The 25,727-nt window shown below is 35.4% G+C and overlaps 1 protein-coding gene across 1 annotated transcript in view; it reads left to right on the top strand.

Annotated features, from left to right (window-relative positions):
• The first annotated feature begins 2,367 nt into the window (after positions 1-2,367).
• GABRA1 (gamma-aminobutyric acid type A receptor subunit alpha1) overlaps positions 2,368-25,727 on the top strand; it is a 57,808-nt gene continuing 34,448 nt past the window's right edge. Inside the window, exons 1-4 of the mRNA XM_061424255.1 lie at positions 2,368-2,451; positions 4,764-4,852; positions 8,177-8,289; positions 21,122-21,189. Of these exons, the coding sequence (XP_061280239.1) occupies positions 4,779-4,852; positions 8,177-8,289; positions 21,122-21,189 (255 nt within the window). The 5' untranslated portion in view covers positions 2,368-2,451; positions 4,764-4,778. The remainder of the gene's footprint in view (positions 2,452-4,763; positions 4,853-8,176; positions 8,290-21,121; positions 21,190-25,727) is intronic.

Here is a 25,727-nt window from a genome sequence, read left to right on the forward strand (position 1 = left end):
TAGCTTGCTGGAGAGTCACATAACACTTTTAGTCTCAAGTAAGATGTGATTGGCATTGTTTTCAGAGATCATTGCTCAAATGATAAAGTTCAGTGTTTATGCTCAAAAAAACAGTCAGCAGAGTGATTTGGTTGTATGTCATTAGTCATAAACTCACTCTCAATTTGTAAAGAGAAATAAAAGGAGCTATGACTATAAAGCCAAAGGCAGGAAAAAAATCTAAATTGCGTCATGTTTAGGAGTATCAGTCTCTTAAGTCAAAACAGAACTATGAAATTGCATTTTATATTGTCAGGTAAGAAAATAATGTTTTCTAATTGTTAACCTGGGGTTTTGAAACCTTACAAATGTGAAGTTTATTCTCAGAACTGCTTAATAAATAAGTAAATTAATGGATAAATAAAATAAAGGGTAATGTCACACAGGGAAACTCTTGATGCTCCTTCAGCGGCTATTGTTAAGAATACATTACATTTGTTGTGTCTGAACAGAGTAAGCAATTACTGCCCAGAAACAAAGGTATTATGAAATAATCTTGAAGTCTCCCTTCCTTGAAGATTCATTTCTAAAATAACTTCCCAGTAACACTTCTCCTTCAAAATTCAGAAGAAACCAAGCCCAACTCTGAATGTGATCTTCAATTATATATTTCTTATTATTTCAATCACTTGTTTTAAGTTTCAATCATATAAGCTGATTGTGTTGCAAGCACAGTCAAGGAACACTTGTAGAATCAAAAATGCATGAGTGGTATAAACTGGCCATGTAGATTTTTCTCTTTCCTTACCAGAGATACAACCGTATCAGAAATGTCTCCTCTGCTAGAAATCCTCCTGGGAAAATGGCTAGGAAGCTCACCAAAGTTCACACCTTGTTCACCAGAAGAACTGCATAGAGGAGTCCCATCTTTTCTTTTCAGCACCTGCTGCTACCTAGTCCAGGGGAAAGAAAGTGCTGAAGGGACAATTCCCACAGCATCAGGTCATTTCAGTAAATGCTTCCAGAAACACAGCACCCACCTCCTCTCTGCTACAAACTCCCATTCACAAAATCCGAGGAGAGAACTACAAGTCGTCCCTGGTTCCCTGGAAATGTAGTTAGACTGATGTTCAAACATACCCTCCTTCCCTCAGTGTATAATTATTCGTGGGTGGAGAGCCACCAGGGAGGGTAATAGAAGAGGAAAGAGAAAAGAAAAAAAAAAAACAAACAAAACTAGAAGCAGGCTTTGTTTGACCTGACTTCTAAAAATCTTTCTGTTCATCTTCTCTCGTCCCCTCTCTCTCATTTTTCTAATCCAGAGAATGATGGAGTTACAAGGCAAGGGAATGAATCCGGAAATAGAGATACGACGCTTGCCTAGAAATGATCTGGGCGAATTATTTAAAGTTAAATACTCCTGGTCCTAGGAAGACAGCATAATTCATATTTAAAGGAGGTTATCTTTTCTCAATCATGACATAAACAAACAGTTTCCTCCAAAGATTAAAAACCCGGTTCCAGAGCGCGTTCTTGCTGTCCTCTAACCTGCAGACTGAGGAGAGGTGGAAAGCGCTGATAACCTGTGAAAGTGCGAAAGACTCTCTCACGCGGGTGGCCAATTCCCCACCGGCCAGAGCTCTTCCCTCCTAGCCCTCATCATTCGTGACTCTGCAAGACACAAGGACCCAGACGTGTGGGAGTGCGTGTGAGCGAGACAGGCGAGAAGAGAGTGCGCTTTCCACATGTGGAACCCTCCACCTCCCTGTCTCATAGCTTGCATCCATTCATATGCATGCAGTGGTTAAATATTTGATCAAAGGTGGAATAGTTACACTGATCGGTTGTATTTTTAATAGGCAAACCTTAAAATAGAGGGTTCGTACATTGCAAGTGTGAAGAGATTCTGAGGATAGTCCCTGTGCCTCTAACCCTTTCTACTCTTCCCTCCCCCGTCTCTACTCCCCCCCAAAAAGGGAAAGCTTGCAGCAGATTGTAGAAGGATTTGAGCCTGCAGCTCAGAGAAGGGGATTAGGGCCAGAGCGGTGCAAGTTAAATTGTGCTGCAAATAAAAAATGGGCGGATTGGTCTCCAGATCCAGAGGCTGGTACCACCTTCCTTTCTAAAATAAAATCTCTCTGGCATGAAGTCACCGCCTATTTCACATCCGGTTTGCCCTGGGACGTATTACTACTGTCTTGGTAAAGAAAAATCTTTTGTTGTATAGCTGCAGATTGGAATATAGGGAAGCATATTCGGGTGTGAAATCTTCAGCAAAGGAGCACGCAGAGTCCATGATGGCTCAGCCCGCTCAGACCGAGTGAGTGAGCGGCGGAGCGAGGACGCCCCTCCGCTGCCGGCGCGCCCGGACTCGCGGACTCGCGGACTCGCGCCGGCTTCCAGCTCTCCACGATTTTCTCTCGCAGACTTTTCCCGGGTCTGGAGCGATCCTGTGCCCAGAGGGGGCCCGAGGTAAGTGCGGCTTCGGACCGCAGCACGCAGAGCTTTGAACGTGCCTTTTCCTTGCTGGAGAGACCAGAATGCAATAGGGAAAAGAGAAAGAGGGAACAGGACAAGAACCTGATCACATAGCAGGTAGACACAACGAATGTTTTTCTTTCAGGGTTAAAACCGCAGCGGTCTAGGAGCATTATCGTCATTATTTTTATTTTCTCCGTCTTCTTTTCTTTCCTTCCTTTGGCAGGCAGATTTGAATGTATTTCGCGGGGTGGGTGGTGACATGTTGTTTTGGTCTTTTTTTTTTTTTTTTTGGCAAAAGGGAGCTGAGGTGAAGTGGGGAGGGGCGTTGTGGGGGGCATCCTCTAAAGTTAAGACGCTGGTATAGAAAACCTGTCTCAACGTTGCATATCTTAGGGAAGGCACGCTCCTGGCTGCAAAAAAAAAAAAAAAAAGCCTCTTTTCTCCTTTCCGGTGGACGCTGCTGAAATGCCCTCTGGTGTAGGGGTCTCTCCCATTCTGAACACGAAAAAACTCAAGTTCTCATTTGATGTGGGTGGCATGGGATATAGGTGTTTGGAGTGTGTTTGATGAGAGGAGGTTGAAGGTGGAAAAGGGTTAGGAGACAGCTTAGCGTTTCTTTTAAACTATTATGTTTGTATTTGCAAGAAACTTTCTTACTCAACAACTCAAGTGCCATGATAGGTTTGTTTTCCTCTTTTTAAAATGTCAGAAGAGGACAGAAAGCAATGGTATCTTGCTTTGGGGTTTTTGTTTTGTTTCATTTATTCCTTCGGGAATTACTCTTTTTTTAATAAAGATCAACAAATATTAATAGGGTAGGGGAAGTTGTTTTTCCTTCATAACATGTTGAAGATTAATAAAAGATTAATATAATTATGCAATTTTGATGCAATATTTTAACATGAGGATATTTATCCAATATTCCTTGTCCTATTCAGCTCTTCTATGTTAAAAGCAGTCACTAGTTTAGGGAAAAACTATGAATCTCACAGTTCTTATCTCTAGATCTAGACTGTCCACTTTAAGCACCTTAATTATGTTTCATTGCTTACATTGCCATTTGGAATTATTTTTACTAATATAAATGATCCCAGAGAGTGCGGAAAGCATTTGTGTAGATGTATTTAAAGGCATACCACATTAAACTATAGAGTGTCTCATAAAAAATACGCTTTAAAAGACTTGCAATCCATTAATCACGGACCCTCCTGAGGGATTCAGGGAAGTGCTAACAAATTTTACCTTGAACATTTTCATAACTGGAATCAATTATAGCACATTCAAGTAGAGTGTTACCATATCTTCTCCTTCTCCAGGTAGTGCACTTATTTTTAAAAACTAACTGCACAAATAGATTATAATTTTAAAAATTCTCTAAGCTTTCCAGACTCCTCCATTCTTCCAGCATCCCACTACCAAGTCTAAATTCAGCAATCAGACGGTGATTGATTGCACTTTACCTAAGAGGGAAAAAAAGATTCCCTTATTCATGCAAAGCAAAGCACTCCAGTTTCCATCTGTTTGAGATGAAACATTTTCTAGCAGCAACCCGGCAGAATCCAAGAGGGCTTAAAAGATATGTGTAGGCATGTTTGTGTGCATTTATGTGAGTGTGGTTTGTGTGTGAGAGACCAGCACATGGACTGACTATAAAGTGTGTCCTTTAGCCCCACAGAAGCATTAGTGAGCATATTTAACAAGGCAATCACAGGCAGAGAATTACAAGCACGACTTCAGGATTCAACAGTGTATCTCATGATTTTTTTTTTTTTTAAGATAAATAGCAGTTGCTTCTGAAATCAAGGTGTATCCAGAACCTCAAGATGAATTCAGTCATCAAAGCATACTAACCTACCCCATCACAGCCCCCAGACATGCTCTCTCTGTTGCAGACACCAGCTGAAGATTTTTAATGCACAGTGCAGTTGTGGGAACTCAAATCAGAAAGGTCAAATTTATCAGATGATACACAAGAGGAAAGTAATTCAAACTATACTGGAAATATAAAGCCTATAGAAAAAAACAACCCAATTTTATGTTGAGCAATATTATCACCTGAGAGCATTTCAACTTGTATTCTTTTACAGGAGAAATTAAGACACTTATATTTCTGAATGGAGAAATGGAAGGGAAAGTGGAGAATGGATGGTCCAGGTTTCCATTGCTTCCAATGAGGTGTCATATCCCAGTGAGGTCATTTCCTGACTTCAAAGCATTTATCTGAACTGCCTCAGTCAGCCCTAGTGGTTATAACCTGATGTTTCTTGCAAGAGACATTGATCTCTACTTGTTCTACTTTTCAGCTGCACAAGCCCGCAATGAAGAAAAGTCCGGGTCTCTCTGACTACCTTTGGGCCTGGACCCTCTTTCTGAGCACATTGACTGGAAGAAGGTGGGGACCCTTTATTTTAAATCTGCATGAGAATTTCTGTAACTTTTCATTTATTCTTTCAGAGTGAAGAAAATTAACCTTGGATAAATTCATGACTAAGGGAATTAAAAAAACTTAACTGCAATAAAATTCCAGCTAATAAAGTGGAACAGTATGAAAAAATAATCATCTTATTTGCATGTTAGTCAGAATACACTTAACACGCTTTTGTGAAGGAATGTGTTAATTCACCATTTAATTCTTAAATTGAACTTTTCACTGCTCAGTTGTAACTGAACAAAACATGCAGTTTCCTAATTCATAAAAAAAGTTACCCCAATTAATATCTGCATACTATGTAAGTTGGTTTTCCAACAAGAAAATTTCTAACTAGTTGCCAAGATCATAGAGTAACTTCTGACTATGTGCAAGGAGAAACTTTAGAATAATATTTTTAATTTGAATGTTATAATTCTTTATAAATGCATGTGCATTTTGTTTTGAATCTATTACTTGTATAACTAATAGAAGTAGAGTATACTAGACACATTTAAGAACAGAAGATAAAACTGAACTTCTCTATTTAAGTTTACTGTGGATACAAGTTATGAGAAAAATGTAATAATATGATTAACTATATTCAAAATATTAGCTAATGATCCCATCGAGCATATAGATACATTATAATAGCAAAGATATAAATGACCAAGTATTTCAGATTCTCCTTTATCTGCTTTTATATTTCTAGTGTAATCTATTCCTGTGGCCAAAGTCTTAGCCATACTATAAAAATGCAAGATTCTCCATAATGTAATGAAAAGTGAATCCTTACAAGTTAAGGCAGAGAGATGGAATAGTCTGGAAATATAAGGACTTAGGAGGATTTTTTTCAATTGAGTTGTCCATTTTTAATGTTTGTTATTGTGCATGGTGAATAATGACTGCCAGATGAACAGGAAATGTATTATTGTCAGATACTCTTAATCTGAGGAGTAAAAGGTTCCTCACTGCTTTTGAAAAATTATATGAAGTGTTACTATTGTGATGACCTGTAGATGGAGTTAGTGCACAGTTTTTTATTATATAGTGGCTCATACGGAATCAAAATCAAGTACTGTATCTGACATTTCTCTACAAATTATAAATTATATATTCAGTTTAGGAGACATTACATTGGCATGAGTGTTTAATAGCAAATAAATAATCTTGATCTTTATCTTAGGCTTATTCTCTGACAATTACATAGTAAATGAGAATTAAAGATGAAGTATAACCTGCTTAAGAAAATCTCATAAAAGAATGATTATCATTCCAGTTGGCAGAGCAGAAATGGTTTGCTGGGAGGGAGGGGAAAGACTCTTTTGGCATTTGTATTCCAATGCAAACAACTGGTGAGAACAACATTTATAAAATCAAACCGGGGGAGAAAAGCCTTTCCTGAATTTGAGATACGCTATAAAAACAAAGGAAATGCAGGTAAAGGTAATAGACCACTCCATTTTAGGGGAATCATATTAGCAATAATCTAATATGCTCTGTCATGTCACTTCACCTCATCATTTCCCCCCTTCTTATTTTAGTGCTTCTTCCTTAGAATACTTGATCAGGCCCTATTCACAACTCAAAGTGTGCTAGCATTTCTTCTCTACCTTTATCAAGATGACCTTCTAGTATCCTTGAAAGATGCATGCATGGCAGTAGGTTTTGTGACAATGAGTTTTTAAAAATAATTGCCTTCAGAAAACTATTTTTGCTTTACTGCTGTCATCTGCTATGAAACATCCTAGAAGACACAGAGCTTGTTGAAAATTTGATTTCAGAAACCAGGAAGATCTTTAACTTTGCAAAAAGAGAGTAAACCCTCAATCTACATGGTATTAATGTTGAATTTGTGATACTGTAAAACTGTTCAAAGAGGCACATTTAATATATTTCATATTCATGAATAGATTTTAGTTATAATAGCTAACTAAAATTTTATCAGAAAAGTTTTGCATTTTACCAATATAACATTAATTACCTAAACAACAGTGTTTGTTTTTTAATTGATACTTGATTATATTTCTTGCTTTTGTCAAATAAGTGAATTTTGGTTTCAACTGTTACTATTTTTCTTAGATTGATCAGTAATATAAACACACAAGTAAGAAACCAAAAGCATATTACGTAGAAAGTATGAGAGTGATATTTTTATGTCAGTTTTTTAGTTTATATTCATTTTTTCTCAAGGTCAGAGCTATCAATGAAATGTATCTGTAAGTGTGATCTATCCTAAAATAGAAGACTCTTCTCCCAAAGTATTTTGGAAGTGTCATCTTAATTATTACATAAAATATGACTTAAGGAGCATAGATAATAATGTGATTGATACAATAAATATAGCATATTTGAACTGTGATTATTACATGATCAAAATTCAAAGACTAGTAATGATAAGGGATTAAAAACTAGACATTCACATAGAAAGAATTAAACCGAAATAATTACTCTGATATAGAAGAATGAAAATAATGTTTTAGACTAAAAGTTAAAGAAAACTGGATTCTAGTTCAAACTCTGCTCACAAATAGCTGTGCTTTCTTAAAACAGTAATCCTGCATTATTGCTTAGTAAAACCATAAGTTAAGAATATTGGCTCTTACCTTTTCCAAGGTATATTTTACTTCTAAGACCAACAAGGACAAAAATTCAATTAATTAGAGGTTTGAATAGACAAATTATAAAAAGTTTTGGTTTATTGGTTCATAAACCTTAATGGAAATAGAAATTACACACTGATGTGAACAAATTATTATCATAAGTAACATGTTCTATCTATTTTTCTCATTTAAACACCTTAAAGAATGTAAAAAACCACAAAAGAAACATAGGAAGTGGACGAAGGGAGGGATGTTGGTAGATGCAACTTTAGGATTATGCTACATATTAAATGAAAACAGAGCTATTAATTATTTTGGTAGCTCATAAATACATTTTTTTAATTTGGGAAGAAGTTTCCCAGATTTCGGTTTTTCAGTAGTGTGCGTTAATGTTCTTGCTTGCCCAGAGAAAACATGCATTACAACTCTGTACACACAATGAGCATTATAAAGGTAAAGAGACAACTCAGGTCCTCTAATTTTCCTTCCATAGTTAGAAATATTAGAATATAGAGCATATCATCTATGAGAACAAATATAAGAAAATGTTAAGAATTAAGCTATGATTTTTTTTTTTTTACTTTACCAGAAGGAATTTTCAAATTAAGACTCAATAGAAAGGAAGTTGAAAAAATTGCAGAAGGCTTTATTTGGAAAAAGGTTTTAGTCGAAATGTATAATTTACCTATTGCCTCTAATATTTCAGCTATGGACAACCCTCATTACAAGATGAACTTAAAGACAACACCACTGTCTTCACCAGGATTTTGGACCGACTCCTAGATGGTTATGACAATCGCCTGAGACCGGGATTAGGAGGTGAGTAGCATCATTGTGTTTTATTTTAGAGAACAATACTAAGCTTTACTATTAAAGCATTGCTTCCCTCTACATGGTAAAGTAAGAAGAGAGACAGCATGTAGTGTAATGACTCATCCTATTTTCAATAGATTGCCCAATGTTAATTCAATTTTCCATGGTCATCCCATGCACATACTCAACGTGATAAAAGGCAATTCAAACTTCTCATAATGTCATGAAAGTAATGTTACATTTACTTGACATTCATAATCGTTTGCAAGTATGATTTGATTTTACAAGGGAGAAAGGCAGGTAATAGTCTCCCTTCCAGCCCAAAGACTGCACTGCTAGTTCATTCCACCTTGCTTTGTTTGCATTGGATTCAATTAAAATATCTCTGAATCTGTTGCTGTAAACATTTCTTGTGGAATATTACAGACAGATCCACTATTTTGTGTTAGATTAACCCCATCTCTGGGACAAAAGGTGAATGAGATAGATGGTAGTATTTTTTATCTCGGTGCATTTAAACTTTAATTTTCTATAGTAAAAATTTATTTTTCTTTGTATACCAGTTAATTGGTTTACTAATGAATTTCTACTCAGGAAGAAGATAGCGCTTAATAATACAATATTTATAACAACAAAAGCAAATAGTACAAGACATTACACATGTATTTAAATAGCCTTTAAATAAGATAACCGACCTATCTTACTTAGTTAAGCAAAGAATAATGAAGTCAAAACAAAATATTGATCTCAGAGTAAAACAAATGAGGCAAAGAAATGAATTATTGTTCAAAGTCACATAAGAAACAAAAGTTAGAATGTATGACTCCCAACTATAACTTATGCTGTACTTTCTCCAGAGCATTTGTTGAAACTATTGAATAGCAATATTTAAGTTACTATGAAATGGCAGTTTTAAGAAATTCATCTCTTCTCCATCTAGACAGCAAAGATATGCAAAGAATAAGAAGCTTAAGAATTCAATTTGTGATTTTAAAACAGAATGGTATCATGGATTTAGAATCTTCGTTTTAATACTTTAGGTAGTGTGATCACAGGGGTATGGGTCGTAGGTCTGCTTTGAGGCCGCCAAATGCCATTAATGTCTCAGAGGTTTAACGGAAACTCCTTTGTCAAAGGCGCAATTCAGAAATATGTCAAAGGTCTTACCAGATGTCCTTTCTTATCAATCTCAAGCATTCGTTCTAGGACATGCTATACAAATTCCTCCAGGTTTGTTGTATTCCACTTGGTTTCCCCTTACGAAGTTCTTTGAAAAAGTATTAAGGAATAAAATGTATCAGTCACAAAATAGAGTGCATAAATGTCTGTGTGCTGTATTAATATAAAATCTGTGTATATCTAAATGTCTAGAGTGGTTTCAGGAAAATTGTTCTTAGTTTATAAAATTTGAAATAAATTGCAAAGACTGCAGGTAGGGGAGGAACAGACAAAAAGAAAGTCAGAATAGTGATAATAACTTTTACAAATGGGCATGCATCTGATTTCTTTACTTATTCATCTTCCTTCTCCATATCAATCCATAGAAAATCTTTAGAATTTTATAATATATCTAGAAAATCTTATCTTCATTCTAGTTTAGGAAATTGCGTTTAATACCTTAACATGTGAATATGAGTATCCTCTTTTAAGTTCTGTGCATAGTTTTAAGTTTGTTAAACAATTTTACACACACACATACACACACACACACACACACACACACCTTCTTTAATAATCAGCTATGTGGTTGTATTGTTATTTGGAGTACAGATAACACACCCATGACTGCTCATTTAAATTTAATTATGTATAATAACTTTAATAAATGTGTATGTTAATTCTTTAATCAAATATCATGTAAGTAGGAAGCATTTCACCTACTCCTCATATGTATACCTAAATCTTGGAGAGCCACAAACCTGGAAAATATATAATACAGACTCAGAATGAGTTGAAAAGCTACTCTTTCAAGACTCAAGATAATAGTGAATTTATGATACAGAAGCAATTACATTAATTCAGGCAGCAATTTTCATGGAATCTAATATATTATCTATTTAACCCCCTCAGAATAACAAAAATAGTTATGTAAAGAACAGAGTAATGGTAGGCTAAATATAGATAAGATATATTCTTTTTAATTGAAGTGAATATAATGTCCTCTACCATAGTAGAGGATTCAAGGGCTCAGGAAAAAGGTTTAAAATGGGCCTGCTTTATTCTTTTTAAAAAGGATTTTCTGATATTTGTGATTTCTGGAAACGGTGATTTTGAGCTTATGCTAGACATGAAAACAAATTTAAAAGTAGCCTAAATAATTCCTCTATTTCTGTTTTATGTGTCATTCTAGAACATACTGCAATTCAATCTGATGGATTTGAGATTTATGAAAAAGTTTTAATACTAACTTAATTTTTGTCATTTTTTGGAGTGCCTTTTCAGTTTTAAGTGTTTATTACCCTATCTCCAGAGCCATTTACTTGTTTAAGTACATTTTGAGAATGTTCATCTGTCTTTAGAAAAATACAACCCTAAATATTAAACACGGTTTTTAGATATTTTATAAACATAATCAGCTATAGAATTAGAGAAAAAATGTTAACATCATGCAGGATATTTGGATGCTATAAATTGAAATTATCTATTACATACATTTCTACAGAATTATTTAATTCTATGTCTTTACCATAGATTTCTGGTAAGCTAAATTTAACATGCATTGTAGTAGCTCTCCATTATAAAAATCAATTTTTTACATGATTCATTTGCTTTTCAATGCAAAAACTACGTAGAGGCAATACTTGAAAGATTATCATTAGCTTATAAATGGGGTAAAAATTTCCTCATAGTAGGTTCATGATCACAGCTGGAATAATCTTTTCTTGCAAGAGAAAGGAGCCCACTGTCTTTCTTTATTATGATAAAAGTCCGGTTTTATAAAAATAACAACATTGTGCAGAAGGCAGAGATATTTTGTTCTTAATGTCTTGATAAAATATAGAAACGTGATAAGCTAAGACTTGAGACTAATGTAGGAAACTCTAGTACGTGCAGCTTCATCATGACCTGTTTTTTAGAAACACATACAGCATCCAAAGGTGTAACGTTACTCTTTGGAAATGTACACCCTAGATCCAAAAATTAAGAAACAAATATATAACATGGTTCATCCACATGATAGGAGGTTGCAATTATTGTAATACTGTTTAAAAAAGACTATCTTTTCAGGGTCAAAAGCAATCCTTAGGGGGAAAAAAATTAAGGACAACATAAAAAATGATATCCTGGAAGGCTAATTTAAAAAGAAAACACTAAAAAGGATAGTGTGTGGAATTCTAGTAATATCCTCTATTCAGGGACATAAAGAGAAAAACATTTGGCAAATTCATATTTTAAGTACAAAATTAAGAAAGGAAGTCTTTAAATAAACTTGAATTGAAATAGTCTGTAGTCAGAGAATAAAATCAAAATTGTCAGTGATTGTTGAGTTCATTCTCATCTAATACTGCCTTCTTTGAGGGCAAGGTGTAGAGAGGGCTCCTTCTTCCTCGCAACCAGGGACCGAAGAATGTTTTTGAAAGGCTTGTGCCTAAAGCATGGTTACCACAAAAGAATAAAATGGTTGAGAAAGGAGAGGACATAAAATCCAGAAAAAAAAAAAAGAAAAAGCAAAATAAGAAAGGAAAGGTTAGAGCAGAAAGGAGAGCAAGAGGGTATTGAAAGAGGGTATTGAAAATAAGGAGAAAGAATAGAGAAAAGTGAGAGAGCTGGAGAGGCAGAGGAGAACAGCTAGAGAAACTGGTACGGGAGAGGCGTCTGTGTTCTGACTATGGCTAGGCTAAGGTGTTCCTTGATTAATCAAGATCCCTCTTTTCATTTTAAATCAAGACCAAACCAAACACCTTCTGAGGAAATCTTTCTCAAGGTTTCTCCTTATTGGCTGTGAATCTAAAACTAAAGAAGCCTAAATTTTCTCCAACTTTCTAAAAAATTAAACGATGCTCCCCCCCACCAATTACACCTATCTGGGTACAATTTCAGCCACTATCACATTGGCTTTCCCTGCACTCTAGGAGCAGGGGTAAGAAACCAAGATCCAAAACTGCATTCTGAAGAAAGTTTTCAGGTTTTTAAGGAGAAGCAGTGTCCTTCCAGTAACATCTTTCCTGCCCTCTCTGCCCCACCATTTAGACAGGCTGCGTCTCTCTTTGCAGTGAAAGAATACCCATGTGTACTCATCACGTGACAAACCCAGATGGATGGGAGAAGTAAATTGGTAGGTAGGGATGTAGGTAGAGAATTGACTTTATTCCTGATGTTGTTTAATCACTGAGTCGTGTCTGACTCTTTTGCAACCCCATGGGCTGTCCATGGAATTTTCCAGGCAAGAATACTGAAGTGGGTTGCCATTTTCCACTCGAGGGGATCTTCCTGACCTAGGAATCAAACCTGAGGCTCCTACCACGTCTCCTGCGTTACAGGAGGGTTCTTTACCACTGAGCCACCAGCAAAACTACTTATTTATTCCTACTATAAACTTAACATATTTAGTTAAGATTTTCTTCTTTTTCCTGTGTTACAGAATTGGGTTGTTGCTGTTGTTTTAGATTTTACTTAATTGAAGCTATCAGTTAGATAAGTATTTATAACTGGAATATGGCTGGGATTTCCTCTTAAGGTATTTGAGCACTGATATACTATTTGATAAACAATCTATGCCTCAAAGCATACTCCTTATCTTCTTGATTTTCCCAATTTTTGATTTTTTTATGCCTGTATGAGACCTTTTAGACTTCCTCTAGCCTAATTATTGCAAGAGATCTCAGCTTTAAGATAATAAGTGTCTCCCAGCAGGCAAGGAGACCGGACTGGATATGAGTGCTGCTGGCAAAGCGGTATTGGCTCCTTGGGGAATTAACTTGGCATCTTGGGTTATGTTTCTTTATGTCAAAATAATTCAAGGTGGAACACTAAAGCGTGCTCTAAGGGGAAAAAAATCAGATTAACTTCTGTGAAATTTTGTGCAACTTTATAAACTTTAGGTAACTAGACTTTATCTCAAGGTGAAATCTGATATTCATATCATCTTTTTTATGCTTTTATATGCTGTGTGATGTTGAAATCAGAGGCAACCATTTTATCCATGTTTACCTAACTTAAAGCATACATTTTGTATTTCTATTCAAAAGCCAGAATTTCAAAAATTTAGAGGACAAGATATTATGTCACAATATATTCACTTTCAATAAAAAAAGATCGTAAACTACTGACAGTACCCCCAAAACAATTTAAAATATTAGACTTCTCCAGTATTTGTTATTGCTGTTGATACATTTACTTTACCAATTAATAGCTTTTCTTATTCACTCTTGAAATTCCACTCTAGAATTCTTCTTTTTGAATTTGCTATAGCTTTGTCTGGTGCTTTTAATGCAAGGTGTGGAGCAGATGCTCAGACTTTGGCTTAATGCAGTCTATTTCCACTGAAATACTATATCTAGACAGTCCATAATTCAATTGAACTTTAGAGGAAGAGCAGTTACCAAAGACACAAGAAGAACTGCTAAAATGAACAGAGAACACCTTTTAACCTTTACTGGCTAAGAGATCCAGTCAGCTCATGAAGCCAGCTTGTCTAATGAATCCAAATGAGATGCCCAGAGGAATGTTTTAGCATGTTTTAAAACTCCCTGTTTCCATTTTTCCTTTTTGTGTATAGATCATTGTGCCAAGCACTTCCTAAGATAAAATGTAGCCTATGAGACTATGCTCAGATTATAAAGGCCAAACTATTAGTAAACGACTGCAGTTTATATTTTGTGCAGTTACTTTTGACCTTTTTATATACTTAACATTTCCTCTCTTGATACTAGAATGAATGTGAACTATTCAATATATATATATGTGTGTGTGTGTGTGTGTATAAATATATTCTTTAGATGGTCGGTGTTTTACAGTTTGAACTTGAGTTCTGAATTTGAAAAATTGTGCTTGCAGTGTTTCTGAGTTGAGAATCTTCTTGTTCATAGTCACGGACTCTGCCATTTTGAAAAACTTAAAACCGAGTCCTAAGTGGATGTCATATCCCTCCTAGATTATTATCCTCATATAATTAAAATTCTATAATGGGAACAGAAAGTATGATGCCTCAAAGCTATTGCATATTAGGCAATTTTGATCAAGACTTATACAGACTGAAAGAAACCCATTTCTCCAATACAGCAATCACATCCTTTTCTAAAGCTTTGCCCTCTCCCAATAGAAATGCCATGATATGAGGAGCTAAGGAGGGACATTCTCAGTGGAGGAGAGATGAATGTCTGCTATAATATGCTTTACCTTTATTCCCTGGGAGATGCTTATATCATCTGAGTTCGGGAAATCTGAAAACACAAAAGGACCAGGTATTGGCTAGACATTTCAAAATGGGATTTTCTACTCCATATCCAGATTTAGCAGTTGCATCACCAACTTTAAGTGGCTCTACAGTAGCAGGTAGGGGAAAATGGTAAAGAGTTAAGGGAATGGAAACGAAGGACAAGGAGTAAAAACGCTGCTCCAGGCAGATTGGCAGGGAGCTGAAACATTGTCCAATGCTGCTGCTGCTGCTGCTAAGTCGCTTCAGTCGTGTCCGAACCTGCGCGACCCCATAGACAGCAGGAATATAAATTGATGGTTATGTAGTGAGCTCAAAATATTTTCAATTTCTAAACAGGACCATTTCAAAGTGGGGTTTTAAGAAATACTTTATTATAATGACTAATGCTAGCCAATTCAGACCCCATATAGTGACTGCCTCTGTGGATTAATAGCAGCAAAGTAGCTTGAAGGAGGCAATAAACCTCCTTCATAAGTTACAAGCACACAGAACTGGGTCCAGTGAATATTATTCTGAGTTCCTATTATTCTGAGTTCCTTAGTAGACAGCATTTCTTTTTTTTTTTCCCATGGAGTGCAGCCTACCAGGCTCCTCTGTCCATGGGATTTTCCAGGCAAGAGTACTGGAGTGGGTGCCATAGTATTGTCTACAAGGCGATAAATGCTACAGTACACCTCCTTGCAATGTGTATATTTTTTCTGAAGGTCTAGTTCCTTTAGAGTTCTGCGTAGCTAATGGTTTTGTGCACCATCTGGTCTTAAAATCTTTCATTTGGTTTTATTTTTATTTTATTTTTTTTAACTTTACAATATTGTATTGGTTTTGTAGACAGCATTTCCATTGAAAATATGGGCAGTGCCATATTAAACAAATTGTTGTAATAGGAATCCCTAACAAAATACCACCTACAATTCTTCACTATTGATTCCCTCTTCCATTAAAAAAAAAAAATTAGTCACTCTTACAATCCACTCTTTACAAAGTATCAGTTGTCTTCTTAAACCACAAGTAACATTATTTCACTTCATTACCCCAAAGCTTCTTATTACATTAGAACAAAGGTCACCTGCTTCTATAAAGAGCTCTTTAAGTGTGGACCCTCTTACCTCTAGAGTGCCATCTTATACCATGATCATCAGCATCACCAAGTTCCAGATGCATGGACTTTCTTAAACAAAGAGCATTTATTCTCATCTTTGCTTTATTCTTTCTTTTATGCTTTAGATCTTTGCTTTATTCTTCCCTCTCCTTGAAATGTCTTTGCCTGGATCTGTTCATCCTTGAATTTTTCTCACCTTCTAGGTCACAAGTCAAATGCCATCTCTTCTTTCAGAGCATTTATAATGATCTGACATTAACTAGTGTAATTCGTGCATATATGCTTATACACAACTATGTATAATTCTATCTACCTACCTACCTGTTTATCTGTCTATGTTTCTAACCTATTTACCTAAAATATGTGCTACCTAAGACTATGAGATATGCTGCAGAAGAACAGGAACAACTGCACTTTTGTTAACCAGTGTATTAACTGTTATCTAGAAAAGTGCCTTCCTAGCACATAGAAAACTCTCAATAAACATTTGTTGACTAAATTGACGTACCCAGAAAATACATCTATTTGACTTTCACTCCAATAGAATGGAGTTGACTGTGCACGTATTATTTCTTCACTGAAGAAGTAATAAAATAGTCTAAGAGACGTTAAGGGATTGCCTAAAATCACATAGCTTGTTCTCTAGGAAAATCTGAGTTAAAATCCAAGTGTTTTGACTCTTAATCCAATGTGCTTACTACTTACTATACTACACTGCTTTTCTGATTTTTGCCTCAAGCGCTAATCATCTTTTTGAATTATCACTTCAAAACATCTGTTACTTCAATACTTATCAGCAGGATATCAACATTGTAGGAAATCCCTAGTAAAAACAGATCTACTGCTGTCTAGCTGTTACAGAGGTTATAACCGTGTATGTGCATATGTGTATGCATATATGTGTGTTTGTGAATATATGTGTGTGCACATATATGTAATATAAATAATATGTATATGTTGTATGTGAAACATATCTTTGAAGGGGGTGCTTGTTTAAAGAATGATTTTAATCATCATAAACAATTTACACTGATGTACTGTCTTAGATATCCTTAATCACTGTAACAATAACCACCATCATAATTTCATTTTATATAACTCTATTCTATCTTTATCCTTTGAAAACTTGAACACTGTTATACAGTTATACTAATTCTAAAGAATCTGTTGATTATTTTACACTGGACAGAGGATTATTGTGACAAAAATACTGGACTGGAAAAAAAATTACTTGCTGATTAATCTAGTCTCTGAACATTTCTTCCAACTAAGTTATTTTAATTGATTTCCACTTGCAGACAGTCTCCTCATTACATAAGAGGTTCATTCATGTATAACTTTGGTTAGGTGTGTAATCTTTGTAGCTAAACTTCATTAGAAGTTCCTGCCTCATGTTGTATGCTCTCAAATAGAATATTTCAAGCATAAAATTCTTTACTTTTCCCATGTGATCCATAGAAAGGCCTTGAATACTTTCTAGATATTTCTAATAACTTCAGAGTCTAATGCTAAGTCAATAAAGTCTGGTATTAGAGCATGTGATTTAAATTCTATTGTTCCTTAAATAATAAATTTTATATATATGTATAAATATAAAATTCTTACTGGAGGGGAGGGGGGGAGATGACAAAGTTTTTCTAGAATTGGGAAAAAGAAGGTTCCTCAACAGTTGCCTTAGCTCTCAGCCAAAACACATGAGTATGAGTGCATCTTCCATTTAAGCCTGGTTGATCTGAAGAGGACTGGATTTCAAACCACCATTATTTTGTCAAAAAGCAAGTTAAGCATGGCACTATTTATAATTTGGCTGAAGTTCCTTCACAATGACCCTCTAGCTTGAACCTTTGCACTCCAGATTATAAAATGTTTATCTTAAAGCAGAATGACTTCACATGCCACTTAAGGACTCCCTGGTGAGCTGAAATGAAGGACGGTTTTGGTCAAAGGATTCTATTCTTTGCCACTGAAATTGTACTCAACTGAGTGAGAATGTGGTTTGAGGATAATCATTAAGTATATATTTGAATATAAAAAACTATGTAAGGGAATACATCAAGATATTAACAGTGAATTTATGTGGATGGTGATATTTCAGGGTATTTAAAATTTAAAAACATTTTACTGAAGCGTCTCAACTTAAATTATGGACTTATATTTTTTATTAAGTGTTTTTTTTTTTTTTTTGTAAATGACATAATATGTTATATTGGGCTTATGCTTACTCTAAAGCTTTTGTAATGTTTTACAGTAGCATTCCCAAGTGAGTTTTGGAAACACAGGGGTAGATGACGTTGACCACATTCATTTAAAACATGGTTTGTTAGAGAAATTAGCATGGTAATGTCCAAGACATATCTTTCAGCAGCATACATAATAAGCAGTTTGACAGCAATGGTAATTTCTTTTCCCACTATATATTCACTGATGACAAATAAAAGAAAACTACTTTAACATGTGACAAGGGAGCTATATTAGAAGGGAAAGTATAGAAAGTGAGTCTTCTGATTATCTTGCTTCCCCTAGGTTGCAGATGGAATCATCTGCTAACAATCTAAAAACAACAGAGAGAAATATTCTGTATAGTTGGCAAGTTCACTTCTTCAGAGCATTTTATGATAGAACAGAGTTTTAGAAAAATTTTATTGGCATATAGTTGATTTATAATGTTATGTTAGTTTCCAATATACAGCAAAGTGAATCAGTTGTGCATAGACATATACCATTCTTTTTAGATTATTTTCTCATATAGGCCATTACAGACTATTGAGTAGAGTTCCCTATACTATATAATAACTTCTCAGTTATCTTATTAGTTATCTGTTTTATATATAGTAGTGCGTATATGTCAATCCCAATCCCCCAATTCAGCCCATACCTCCTTACCCCCTGGTAACCATGTTTGTTTTCTACATCTGTAACTTTATTTATGTTTTGTAGATCAGTTCATTTGTATTCTTTTTTTAGATTCCAATATAAGCGGTATCATGTGATATTTGTCTTTCTCTGACTGACTTAACTCAGCATGATTATTTCTGGCTCCATCCGTGTTGCTGTGAATGGCATTATTTTGTTCTTTCTATGGCTAATATTCCATTGTATATATGTACCACTTCTTTTCTATCCATTCCTCTGTTGATGGACATTTAGGTTGCTTCCATGTTCTGGCTATTGTACATAGTGCTACAGTGAACATTGGGGTGCATATATCTTTTCAAATGATGATTTTCTCTGGATATATGCCCAAGAGTTGGATTGCTGGATCATATGGTAGTTCTATTTTTAGTTTTTTTACAGAATATCCATACTGTTCTCCATAGTGGCTGCACTAATTTATGTTCCCACCAACCGTGTAGGTGGGAGGGTTCCCTTTTCTCCACATCCTCCTCAGCATTTAATAAAAAAGCATATTGGTTGCCCCTAAAACATCTGGTAAGCCAAGATTTGAAAAGCTAGCTACCTCGGGGAGTATTCATTTTCTCCTAACACTCCCGAAATAGATAATACTGATAAAAGAGTCCAAAAGAATTGTCCCATGCCACGTAGCACTTGCAAGTCTGAAAACAGGGACACATATTTCCCCAAGTAAGTGTGCATTTAATGATAGGTCCCTGCCATAAAAATAAAATGAAAGAAAGGAAATAATCTTACTTCCATAAGTGTCACTCAAAGCCATAAGATATTCATCATAAACCTTATAGCTTGTAATCTGGAAAGAACTGAAATTCAACTTCAAGAACAAAATGAGTTGTTTTACTTGATCTAGAAAAGGAAATCTTGAAAGAGAAAGGACGAAAATGAGCCCAATGAATAGATGAATTCCAGCTTTTGTGACTAGATAGCATGTTTTCATTGTATTATGATTTTTAATTGAAAGTCATTCTGACATTCTAATAAAGTGTGAGCTCTTGCTGGACTCTTAAGAAATAACAGATATACAAATATATATTTCCATATATGTATATATGGAAATAAAGTGTGCAGTAGAGAGAGAGATGTATGCATTGGGGAATGACTGCTGGAAAAGGTGAGAAGAGTAACGTGGTGTGGGAGGCAAGTGGCTAGTCCATCAGACTTAGTGCTGACAGCTATTCTCTTAAGCTCCGCGGTTGCTGCAGGACGTTGGATGTTAAAGTTGAGGTTGGAAATGAGTTCTAAAACCACAACTCTATTCTCTTTGTCTCAAGCTATGTTCTTTATTTTGAAACACTGATCAGTAAACCCCACATAATTATTATGTCAGCAGGCTCATTTAAGCATTTTGGAGCCAATGAAATTTTGGGGGGTAGGGAACAAAACCTAAAAAATAATGGATTGTTTATGGAGGGGACTATCTCCACCTCAAAATTATTCTATCATTTGAGATACACATTATGTGTATAACATGACTTCCACAAGCCAAATTTATACTGAACGTTTAACTCTTTACAAGTGAATTGCTAGGGGATCAGATTTTTGACTTTCAAATGAACTTATTATTGCATGTATTGGGTCAACTTTTTAATATACTATACCAAAGATACAAATATCCTGATCAATGAAATGAATTGTTTAAAATACTGGACTGTTATTTCTCAGAGCTAAAGTTGAAAATTAAAAAGTCATCTTTTTCATTCTCACCTCTCAACAAAGGTTTCCTTTTATACAAGCAACATTAAAAAAAAATCTATGTTGGGTTGTCACCAAACTACATACATTTTATTGGTTGATATATATGCCTCAGAGCCACTAACATAAAATTACATTGAACTTGAAATGGAATCTATTAAATGAACTTTGCTGTACCATAATATGTGCTTCTTGTCCTCAAAATTGAAGATACTTGCATAGGTTGTCAGATTTTTTTCCCAGGGAGTAATTTGGATAATCCACTTACGATTTAATTCCAGAAAGAAATCGTTTATAAAACACACCCTTGAGTGCTTAAGCCGTAATAAAGCTTGCTACAGTACACTATATACATCCCAAGTGTAGCCTAAATACCTGGAGAATCTGGCAGGCTGTATAAGAATAGTTAAGCTTAAATCATACCCATATGCTAACATATTTTTTATTACAACATGAAATGGTTTGGTATCATTCAGGAAAGTGTGTCCATTCTTACAGAATCCATTAAGAATCATCTGACCTCTCCATAAAATCTGTCTCCCAGAGTGGCATATTTAGGCTCCCTTCTCCATTGAAAAATATTCACTGTGAAATTTCATGTGTAAGCAGTAAATTATCAGGACTACACAGTGGAGCAATTTTAGAAATAGCTAATCAAAGCCAATAAATTTCCCATTTGGGTGTGAGTATATGGTTGTGAGATCTAATAAGGGCTGTTGATAGACATTCACTGTCCCAATTTCCTGCTTCATCAGAGCGTGTAACTGAAGTGAAGACTGACATCTTCGTCACCAGTTTCGGACCCGTTTCAGACCATGATATGGTAAGTGACTCTGCAATTTTGGTTTTTCTGGAGTATTTTCTAAATTTAACTTTTGAAAGGAAAAATATGGATTAGGTTTTTGGGAAGTAATTTGCAGTGCCCTGGGTATATCTTTGTGTTTCTCTATGTGCATAATAAGCAATATATCATACATATGTAATATATATATATGTAATATATGTATATATAATATTTACATAATGGAAAATACCCATTTACTTTTCAGGCCAGGCCTGTTTATAGTTATCAACGACTGCAGTCTTCTTTTGTTCCATCACTGAAATTATTCCTTTGCCTTGGTCTATGTTTTGTGATTCAAATAGTGTGAATTACCTTATATTTCAGTTAGGAGGACATATTGATTGAAGAATGTTCGCTTTCTGGATCGCCAGGACTGTCATAGAATAGCTGTAAACACTGCAATTTCTGAATTATTTTTGGTTAAAAAGGAGAAATGTGTATAAAAGCTGAGCAAATACTTGACCAGAATTAGACTGAGGATGAAATAACACCTGTGGGAAAGGTTCGGCTTCACTGCAAAAGGCAATCATTAAATTATTACCAAGAGTGAGAATAAAATGAATACATACCTGCTCTCTCTTTTCCCAATCCAAATGAACATGATTTTCTCTTCTATCTGATGGGAATTGGTAAGTCTGTAGAGCTCTGCAGATATTATATAATATTTCTGAACTCTTGACAGCCAAACTCCTATAGAAGCAAAAAAGCATAAAGAGGCCATGAGACACATCATTACAGTTATTTTGAAGATACATTAATTAAATACTATTTTTGAAATATCTTTTTGTTTACACCATCTTAAAAGTCTTCTGATTTCCTAATAGCTCAGATGATTCAGAATAAATGTTAGAGAAAATAACAGTTTATACCAGCATTTCCCAAAGTGTGGAAATTCACAAGGCACCCAGAATGGCAGGGTTAGAGCTCTGACCAGTCCCGAGGTAAGGTAAACTGCTGAACTGCATTTAATCTAGTGTGTTCCAATCATATTTGCCCCAAACCCTTTTCTTCAAGTGATGCTTGTTGACATTCTGTGACTCAAACATTGGGAAATGCTGACTTAGGATAATTAGATTTTGTTGTTTTTGTTTAGTCTCTGAGTCATGCCCAACTCTCTTGCTACTCCATGGACTGTAGACCACCAGGCATCTCTGGCCATGGGACTTCCCAAGCAAGAATACTGGAGTAGATTGCCATTTCCTTCTCCAGGGGATCTTTCCAACCCAGGGATGGAACCCACATCTCCAGCATTGACAAGTGGATTCTTTACCACTGAGCCACCAGTGAAGCCCTAGGATAATTAGATGCTTTACACCTAAGACAGGTTATGAATGTAACCTGTACAGATTAGAGTCAGTGGAGCATAGAAGAGATAGCAGAGTGGTAGGTAAGAATACAAATTTCTGAACCAGAATGACTGGGTTTATAATACCAGTCTTTTTACTATATAAGAGTGTATCTGTCCTTGGGGAAATTACTTAATATGTCTCTTGCCTCAGCTTATTCATGTGTGAAATGGGAGTAATAATAATAATACATCATGGAGTTATCACAAGTATTAAATGAACTAATACATGAAAAGCACTTAAAAATCATTGGCATATCCTAAGCACTCAATAAATGTCAACCACTATCACTATGTAAGAAAAAGAAATATCAAAGTTAGCCAGAATGGTGGATTTCTTCCTCTGGTAATTCGTTTTGCCATTGTGGTCAGTCTGTAGACCACTTTATTGAAATACTGTGCAATACAATAATTTTTACAAACTTGATTGTGGTCTGAAAACTATTGTGATTCTCCCACATTGCAACTCAATCTTCCCACAAAACTATTATTCTCTCATGCTACTTTTCTAATTAAGAAACTTTAATATATCCCAGTTCAGTTTAAGGTCAAATGTAAGCTCCTCTGCCTATATCCCATAATAACCATACATGATTTTACCACTCGTCCTCACTTGTTCCCACGGCCTACTTAGTGATTTGCATAAGTATTACTTTCTGTGAGGCATACCCTTGGGGGCTAGAACTTCTGATTCTAGGATTCAGCCTTGCTGAATTCAAATTCATCACTGACAGCAGAGTGACATTAGAGCAAATCAATCTTGTAAGGCTCAATCCTTGTAAGACTTCAACAACAACAGCATCCTTGTAGGACTGTTAGGAATTTTAAATGAGATACGTAAATAAGGGTCTATCGACAGTGCTCAATAAATAGTAACTATTATTATTTTTTGTCTCTGAACCCCTTATGATGGCATGCACCCTTTGTAGAAATTTCCTCTAACCTCTATCCATTTAAATTTTGTATTTCCCCCAAAATCCAAATCAAGACCCAAATGCTTGATGAAAACTTTTCTTTTATTCACCCAATAACAAATTAACTTTCCCTTTCTGCATTCAATCATATTTATTGACTGTAAAATACAATTTAGCTTTTGGTCTCATATATAACATTGTTTTGTTAAGTTACTTATATTAGTATCTTATTTTCCTAAAGTGATGCCAAATGACATAAAGGCAAGCATGTTTCACATCTCTTATACTATCAAAGCATTGCTGTTTTACAGTAAGTGTTTAATTTCTACTTACTTGGTAAAAGGTTTATGAGTCTACATTAACTTTTAAAAATTAAGGTCTTCTGGGACTCAATAAATAACACCCTCTTTCCTACCTGAGTTCTGATTGTTTTGATAAATAAGATAGCAAAGGACATGAAAAAGGAGGATATCATCTTTATTACTAATAATGTTGATATTTTAGAAGGTGGCTTATATCTGCAGACAAGTGGTTTCCAGAGTAAACACCAGGGTCAGCCAGAGTAACCCACCCAATCAGCAGGCAGTGTTGGCTTCCCTCTGCAAGAGTGGGGACTGACCACGTAAAACGTGTAGCATGGAGGAACACAGTAGCATTTGCGAGTCTAAAATGGAGACTCGCATTTTTGATGTCTTCTCCATCAAAAATGGAGAAGACAAGAGGAAGTTGCTGAGATAGACAAGATTAATTTCTCTTTCCAAATTCTTCTGTCGAGTTAAATTACTTGTCCTCTCCCGCCTCTCTGAATAGAACAGTGTGAGAGACAGGAGAACTTTCAGAAGTTTTGCACTGGTGAAGCTTTCTTCTCATAGATGGAACACCAAGAGAGGGGATAAAGGATTACAAATAGTTCACACTAATAAAGATATTACTCCTCCTCCTAATAATAATAAGGCTGTGTGCTTAGTTTCTCAGTCGTGTCTGACTCTTGGTGACCTCATGGACTGTGGCTCACCAGGCTCCTCTGTCCATGGGATTCTCCAGGCAAAAATACTGGAGTGGGTTGCCATGCCTTCCTCCAGAGGATCTTCCTGACCCAGGGATTGAACCCAGGTCTCTCACATTGCAGGTGGATTCTTTACTGTTTGAGCCATCAGGGAAGCCCAATAATAATATGACTATTCTCTATCACTGGCACCTAGCATGATGTCTCAGGAAGAGTAGATGCTCAGTAGAAATTATTAAGGGACAGTGCCCAAATAAAGCCATATACGGTCAAGCACTTTTCTCTTGGAAAATATTTTGCATGAACAGTGATGTCTTTTCTCTTAGACAAAAGATTCTCACTAGGATTTTGGATACACTATTAATCCTAAGATTACCATAAATTACTTTTTACAAATGGCCTTTGGTCAATAATCAGGTCAGAAGAAGGGACCAGAGTCTAAACCAGTGACACTGTTTTGCCTAAAACTCTTAAATAAGCCAACATTTGAATTATTCTGTCACAGAAGCAAATTAGCCATAAGTATGCAACTGATTTCCTAAGTGACTAGTGGAAACTGTACCTAACCACTTTGAGAAGATTAATATTTAAACTACATTATGGGAGAATTATCTATAAGAAAGAGTGGAATGATTTACAGGGTAGCAAAATTAAAAGGCAGAATGACAAAGCTATTTTTCAAGACAGGAAATATAGTTTTTAAACTGAGTACTACTAAAGAACTAAATAATAATAACCATAACAACATTAAACACTATCGAATGCTTATATTAGGCACTGTGCTAAGGGTTTTTTAGATCATATATCTTTTAATCCCCATGCCAAAATTTTTGCTACATGTTATTATTATCCACATTTTCCAGAGTAGAAAAGTAACCCAGCTAGGTAGCAACTTAAACTCAGGCTGTCTGTCCTTAGAGATTCCACAGATCCCAAAGTATCTGACTTCATCTGGAATAGAAAACAAAATTAGGACAACTCCTTAACTTTATTTTAAAAACCATTAATTGGCAATCAAACTGCACATTCCCAGGGCACTAGGTTCTGACAAAAATATCCAGGCAGCACAATCAGAAAGCCCTGTTTTCCATAGTGCTTAAAATGTATTAAATCACAGCACACACAGATGGTAATAAATTGTGCAAGTGGGAACACTTCAGTACAATATTTATTTAGAAACATAACGGATGTTGTGTCCCTGTCTTCAGAATAAGGCTCATATTCTCCAGGGACCTGCTGTATTGAAAAGGGG

The sequence above is a fragment of the Bos javanicus genome, chromosome 7 (assembly GCF_032452875.1).
Source record: "Bos javanicus breed banteng chromosome 7, ARS-OSU_banteng_1.0, whole genome shotgun sequence".
NCBI lineage: Eukaryota > Metazoa > Chordata > Mammalia > Artiodactyla > Bovidae > Bos > Bos javanicus.